Source organism: Limulus polyphemus, unplaced genomic scaffold, assembly GCF_000517525.1.
Source record: "Limulus polyphemus unplaced genomic scaffold, Limulus_polyphemus-2.1.2 Scaffold629, whole genome shotgun sequence".
Taxonomy (NCBI): Eukaryota; Metazoa; Arthropoda; class Merostomata; order Xiphosura; family Limulidae; genus Limulus; species Limulus polyphemus.
In genome coordinates, this window is record NW_013666239.1 from 337,539 (window position 1) to 345,423 (window position 7,885).

Below are 7,885 nucleotides of genomic sequence, written 5' to 3' on the forward strand. Positions count from 1 at the left end.
TTTGATTTCAAAGACATCTGTATTCATTTATCTCCATAAATATTACAACAAATTGGTGTCATTGTGTTAGGATTTTTTTCCTGACTTGTAACATATATTTATGTTATTCACAATCTATAAGCATGTATAATTACAACAATTTGGGATCATACTGAACATTTGACTATCTTACTTAATATTCACAAGTAACATGTTAATTTTTATATCTTTAACTACAGTTTATGTGCACAGCTATCACGATGAAAAAGGTAGGAAGTGATTATTTACAAAACTAGAAAAGCACACAATATGATACATAAACAGGTTGCATCAGAGTTAACAAACGTGCATATTCTAATAAAATGACATCAGAAAGAAGAGTTAAGTAAGGCCTCGGAGATCCAAGTTTTTTTAACACTATATCAGCGACACGTACACATTTTAAATGTACACGAATAACACTGACGTTATTGGCTGGTAGGCACCGTGAAGAGAAATGAAGGAACGATCACTTGATGCAGAATGTTCCGGAGGACGATTACAGGTTTAACTATAAACCGTTTCTTGTGTTATTTACTTCTATATTCTTGATAGTGAATGACAGAATACCGCCTTAACTAGTATGTGACTAATAAAGCACCAACCAGGCTGTACATCAAGCAATTTTAAAATCCCAATTCACAGTAAAATAATATGGTTTTCTATCTCTAATCTTTGGTTTGAGCCATTTTGGGTAATTTAAGCATTTTCCTACATCACACACACAAGATATTTGATGTATTCACCGTCTGAAACTATTGTGAACATAAAACAAAAAGAGTAGCTCTACTTTTATGAGAGGTGTCTCAGAAAAAAGTGAATTTAATTACATAACATCAGTATCAGAAGCATCAGATAGAAAGTCGTATACGATAATATCTCCTTCAATTTATAATTATTAATTAGTTTTTGCCAAGACTTGGTTGGGAGTGTTATCAATGCCGTTTTTCCGGTAGGTTTGCCAAAGCCTCGACTGCTAATTGGTCTTGCCGTCGTTCGAGTCCATTTAGCATATTCTCAATATTTTTGATTTCACATGTAGCAGCGGTTGTACTGCTTCCACTTGTAGAAGGATGTGTGGAGACTTCCTGTAACAGAGTGGGTGAACTTCGTGACGTTGTCGTCGCAACTGTAGTGCTGTTAAGTTTTAGATGCAAGGGAGAAGAATGATGCGCAGGACTAGTTTCATGGCGTGAGGAAACACAGAGTGATGATGAGTTTGTGGGGGGGATAGCATAAGGGGAAAATCGATTATGCGGACGGAGGCGGGAGTTGAATTCAGCTAAACCTTGGTAACTGTTGGCTAGTAGCGGGTACAGTTGGCTGGCTTGGGTGGAGTTGGGTGGAAAGAATAGTTGCGGATACAAGGCGGGGGAATACAAGTAGGGTAAGAAGTGAGGGCGAGAAAACCTTGGATCCATAGTAATATTTGGCCCTAACTGAGTGACTATTTGAGGGTTTTGGAAAAGTGGGTGCCTTTCATCGCTTGATTTTGGCTGAAAATGATGGCCAAAGAACAACGACGTACCCGGAGACGACATTATACTCGAACACCTACTTCCTTCTTGCTGATGATTTTCACTTTCACTAGTTGATGATTGTCGTGTGATCCCACCATCTTCTTTCGGACTATCACCTAGAGTAGTATTGATAAGGTATCAAAAAGGAAAACCTAAAGCTGTCTCTACGAAACGTTTAATGTTATAAATGCTCACTATTATATCTGGATTATAACCTACTTTAGACTGTAACTTTAACTTTGGATTGAAAAGTTAGGTTTTTCTTATCTTGCCTCTTTTTTTCTCATCAGCTTAGTAAGAAACTGGGATTATTTGCTAAAAACACATACGAAAATGTAAAAAAAGGTATTTGTCATCATCGTTCATTGATAAAATTTCTTATTATTCATAAATAAAAACAATTGCAATGAATTACCTCAGATATAAGTTATCGTTTCTGTAAACAATTGCAGTAGACAATAGAGTTAATAAGCGAATTTATGGATGAAGAACTTGTTAAGCAGAACATTTAATAACTGCAAAATAAGAAGCTATAACAAGATAACAAAGAAACTTCCTACATATGTCTAACATCTACCCATGGTTGCTTTACCGTAAAAGGAAATGATGTAAAATCTCAATTATCGAGTAACACAAACAAAAACAAGCTATTTAATTCTAAGGAAAAAAGAAAATAGAAAAAAAATTAATAAACGTAGAAAAACAAACCTTTGTTATCTTCGTTTCCTACTATAGATGATGACAACTTCGGTACCTGTGGTTTTAAATCTGCAGCGCCCCCTACATCCAGACGCTCATCTTCGTCACTGGAGTCTTCAAGAAACTCGGGAGTTCCTTTACTGTGTGTAGTACTTTCAACAAGACGAAACTGAGACTGCTGTTGTTGCTGCTGGTTCAGTAACATCACTTGTCGTCTGTAGGGATGAAAAAACATATTCATTCATATGGTCTGTTTGTAAAGTGGGGGCCTACCCACTCTAAGACTACATTCCAAAGCATTTCACTTTTCATTGAAAAGAGTTAAGCTTGCATACGTTGTTTAAGATACTGAACAAATTTATTTTGCTTAAACGAACAACAATTTCTAAGTTATATGTACATATTTATTCAAATAAGTAATTTCACTAGTACAGAGTTGCACATAAAAGTATAATACCCAAACAATTTAACATTTTACTCTACAAGAACTGATATATATATATACACACACATATATTTCACGTATATTGTAAAAAATACATTTTCATTAATATAAAAGTGCATTTATACATTTTGATCAAAGTATTATTTTATTAGAAATTGTTGATCTTTGTTATTAAGCACAAAGAGCTATCTGTGCTCTTCTCATCACGGGTATCGAAACCCGGTTTCTAGCAAAATAAGTCCGCAGACATACCGTTGCATCACTGGAGGGCTTTATTAAAAATATATACATACAGTATTGGAAATAGTTATTGAAACGGCGAAGAAAAAAAAAAGTATAAAAAGGCAAATACTATGGTAATGCCATCTGTCTGCCACCTGTTCATAGAGAAAAAATTAGCTGTGCCAGAGTACATGTGTTGGTAATTTACACTATGATTTACTGTCATCTAACCTATCAGAAAGAGCCACAGCAGGATAAAACCCATAATGATACAAACAATCGTCTTATGCCCAGTACGAGTAGTGTGCTCTATTTGTGGTTTCCGGAACAGAAATATCGCATAATAAGCATGTAGAAATCAAAGATTTAGCTGGTCATGGATACTTCATGTGGAAAAAAAATGCAGCAAGACTCCCTACTCCTAAAGGATCTGTATAGAAAACTATGATGAAGGTGCGTGAAACGGGTACTGTTAATTATAGCAGTGGGTAAGTTAGAAAACCAAAACTATCCAGAAGTGATGTTAAATCTGGGGTATGTTATCTATGAGATAAAAGACGATCGATTAAAGATTTTTGCCAAAAGCTTGCTGTAAATACAGGTATGAATATTACCTTGAGAAAAGTAAAATAATACACGCTACAACGAATGCTTTCCTTGAAAGTGTAACTGCTCGAAAACCACTGGTGAGCAGAAGCAATTCAACCAAAAGGTTGAAATGGGAATTGGAGTGCTGTTTGCAGATGGATCCAAATTGGAATTCTTTGGCAACAATCAACAGCAGTGTGAGAGGAGAGTAGTATCATATTCAGTGTATAACATCTATGGCGAAACATGCTTCTTAGCCAACAGTATCAGTAATCTACACAAAATTGATGGCATCCTGACTGATTACATGTACTGGCAAGTACCTGATCCATTATCCCATTCCCTCAGGAACATGACTTATCTGGCAGAGACTCAGCTTCCAACAAGACAATGACCCAGTACAGGGAGTAATAGGATTTTTAAAACAATATTCCACAGTTGTATATTGATAAATGATATGAAAGCATGAAAACAAAACATAATCCTTTATGTAAAAAAAAGTGCTCACATAGAAAATATTAGTACATTGTTTGCTTTTCTTTTGTATTTTCTAAGGATAATGCTTTTGTAACATTATTAAATTCACCATCTAGTTCCATTACATATTGATTTTGACTCCTGTTCGTGTATTAATTTCAAGTGTTTCCATAATTATTTAGATTAATGTTTATGCTTTTACCAGTACATTTTTGAATAACATAAATATGTATATGAGTGTTATTTTAACAACGGCTTATTTCACAAGACAAATCGTTTAAATATTGAATTTTTTATTATAAAGAAAAATAATCTGACTTCGCAATTCGTAAAAAAAAAAGTTAACCAAACCTTACTTAGAGCCGTTTAATATATTTAGTAAATACATTTCAAATCGTAAAGAATGGTAAAAATGTGATTTCAAAATGATACAAAGGTGCACCACAAATTAAATTCTAAATGGGCGTATTTTATGATGTGTAAATAACATACAGATAGGTTTGATTTGTGAGCAAGATTCTACTGTGAATAAGCCTATACAAACATCTTGAACCCAAAAAGTACTTTGTTTATTTTGTTTTCCAGTACCTTATATACTTGTAACAATTCTACAAATGATAAAAAAACTGTAATGAGAAAAACTCGCTACTTTACATACTTAATTTTACTTTAGTATTATTTACACATATTAATGATTAAGATTTAATACTGAAGTTCTGTGTAAAGGAGCATGAACAGTAGAGTAGCAATAATAGCCTGCATCATATCTTATAATCTACTAAACTATTTAATAAAATGTATTGTTTTATTCATAGGTAAGTGAGGTACAAAACTGTATAATACGCAATTCTTTTATAAATGTTCTCAGAATTAGTAGGTATCGCTGATGTTTTGTTGATATTGTTCTAAAGATTTTGCTCTATTTTTTGAAACTGTTCTGGAGGAAATATATTGCTCCTTATCTAATTCACCTAATGAATGATAAAATAAAAATATCCGTTTTCATTTTTGTGTGTGTGTGATTTTGTTAATTTTTATATATATCAGTGTAAATAACGCTATAAAATCTTGTTATTTTGGTTCAAAAAGCCGATTGTAGCAGTGGCTGCTATTGGCTGGTTGCTTTTCCTCTAGTCGGTAGTTTATAATTAGGGTCGGTTATGTTTGAACCCCGGGGTCTCTCTGATCTGGCCATTTAATGCATGTGCGTTTAAAGTACCGTTCAAGCTAAAAATCCAGTTCCAGTTTTAACTATACTGCCCCCCTGTGGCTCAGAGGTAAGTCTGCAGGCTTTTAACGCTAGAAATCGGGTTTCGATATCCGAGATGGACAGAGTACAGAGAGCTTAATGCTTATTTTTGTGCTTGACAGCAAACAAACAAAAACTAACCAATTCTACTTAGTTATTATATTCTCCACTTAGAAGCTCCAATCACGAGTACCCTATCAAAAGCTTCAATTCAATGGCAGTGAAACCACATTAAAAATGACCTGTATTTCGCAAAACGAGATCAAGATACATTTACAATGATAATTCTTTCTATACATGTACAAATATTAATTAATAATGTTCATATAAAATATGTTATTAGCAATTAGAACTATTTGTAAAAACATATTTATTTAAAAAAAATTGTTTTGTTGATAATAATTGGCTCACTTTTTTTCTCTCTTGCCTGCTCCACTATCTCGGAAACCCTTTGCAAAGGGATTGTGATCAATCTTAAGTTGAGTGATCTGAAAAGAGACAAAACAATCACATCAACATTTACATATGTAAAAGTGACAGGTCATTATCACATGCAAATAACAGCCACTTATTCCTTCTTTTATAGCTAACTGGAATCCAGAGCATTAGCTATTGGGCAAGGAACTGAAAGCAGTGCTGAAATAATTGATGAGAATGATATCTAGAAGTAAGAGAGAATTAAAATAAAAGATATACAATGCCGTTAGCTATTAGGCCTAATCCATTCTGGTATTTGGATAAGAGGCTCATCATTAATAGCCTACAACAAACAAAGTAGAGATAAAATTATAGTAAATACTTCACTGAAAAAATTAAAAGCTATTTTTAAACTATCTTAAATCTTCCATTAGTTACTACTTAACACCATTCACTATGCTTTGTTTGTAGGAATCTTGGTAAAGCACAGCAAAAGGTTGTATAAATATGACATTCCTAACTCGTCATTACACATTCAAGCAAATGGGATTAGTCCCATTTATGGCCGATTGATCACGAATCCAATGAACATTTTTATATTGAGTGTTAAACCATCGATGTTCACACAAAAAAACCTTCATCTTTTTAGTTGGCAAATGTCTTATGTAAATGTTGATGGTCTCAGAAATAACCCAAAATATAAGATGCAGGAATGATGGAAAACACTAGTTGCAGAGATCTTACACTAACATTTACAAAATATTAGTGATCCAGTGATTCAAAAGTAGGTTTCGGATTTACAACACAAAAATCTGGGGCTCGATTCCCCGTGATATATAGAGAGAGCGCAGATAGCCTATTGGACTAAAAATGAATAAATAAACAAGAAATGAAACTGAGGTATTATTCCCAGAATGATCAGACATTTAAATAAATCAACTAGAAGGCAACTAATTTAAGCGCGAAGGTATCTTGATAGAATACAAAACTCCTGGAAGGCTGACTGGCTACAGGTTTAGAGAAGAAACACACTTTCAAACAAGCTTTTTCTTCTGTAGCTGAAGATAGCTCTCTAAACGAAAAACTGTATACTTCCAGCTATAAAAGAAACACAAGAAAGAGCAGCCCATCAGAACCAGAAAACTCTGGTTTGTTTACATCAATCTGCATGGCAACAGTCTCACGATTACATACTCCATGCAATATGACAAATGTTGCATCTTCTTGATGCATCTCTCTGCAAACTGTTTTGTAAGAAATGTTAAACTGCAGATTTTTTGTCCTCGTGCAATAATGGAAAGTAAAGTATAAAGAATTAGAAAAACGTACACATACACAGAAGATATATCTGTATTCTAAATTATATACAGGTGGGTTTATGGTATTAAATAACCGCTACTCTTCCTTTATTTTAGAGCCTTCCTGGAGCCAACTTACATTTAAGAAAATGTCAGTTGGTTAGAATCATGAACCTGCAATATCAACCTGTGCCCCAACATTTGGGCACATGCAAGCTTGTATCTCCAGAGATATTATGACTTATAACGTATCTAATGGCAAGACAGTTACATACATACTCATCTGTTAGTCTCTTTACGAAATGAAACGCCACTGTATGGAGCACAATGTTAAACGTACTCTCTCTCCCAGCACAAATTTACAAGTTTGAAATATTTTCTCATGTGCAAACAATATACAGTAATCCTAATATTCATAAGTAACCGATAATCTGTTACCACACTGATCTGAAAGTTTAATACAGTAAGAAAAAAAATTCCTACTGCTACATATTAGCCTATATTGCACAATGTCGCGTACAAATATCAAATTGATCTTTGCTGCTTAGTACACAATCAAATGCTTCAGTTCTGTAGTTGCATGCTCTTACTTTAAGGTAACAGTCTAAAAAATAGAAATAAAAGTCCCATTTAGTCAATATGACTAATTCTACTACCACAAAGTGAGACAGCTTGCAAGTGTGAAGTTACGCTTGTGAGTGGAGTATTTCATACTGCAATATTGATTTTATACTTTTTGATGATAGATAAAAGTGAATTCATAATTTTAGGTTAGTAAACAGTTATTTTCATAACTATCTACACTATTATTCTGCTTGTTTGTATGTACGACCGTTACGCTTTCTAACCGAGAACCTGTTGCATAAGCATGCGTAGTTAGAATGTTTCCCTAAGAAAAACCGCGCATGCGCATTATTCACTCAACCACAAAGAGCTGCAAAGCTCAGTGATC

General features: G+C 33.9%; 1 protein-coding gene across 1 annotated transcript in view; it reads right to left on the reverse strand.

Annotated features, from left to right (window-relative positions):
- Positions 1–592: 592 nt before the first annotated feature.
- Positions 593–7,885, reverse strand: part of LOC106459567 (optomotor-blind protein-like) — a 51,789-nt gene continuing 44,496 nt past the window's right edge. The window contains exons 4-6 of the mRNA XM_022386072.1: positions 5,630–5,706; positions 2,247–2,452; positions 593–1,654 (exon numbers count right to left, since the gene is read on the reverse strand). Coding sequence (XP_022241780.1) covers positions 954–1,654; positions 2,247–2,452; positions 5,630–5,706 — 984 coding nt within the window. The 3' untranslated portion in view covers positions 593–953. The remainder of the gene's footprint in view (positions 1,655–2,246; positions 2,453–5,629; positions 5,707–7,885) is intronic.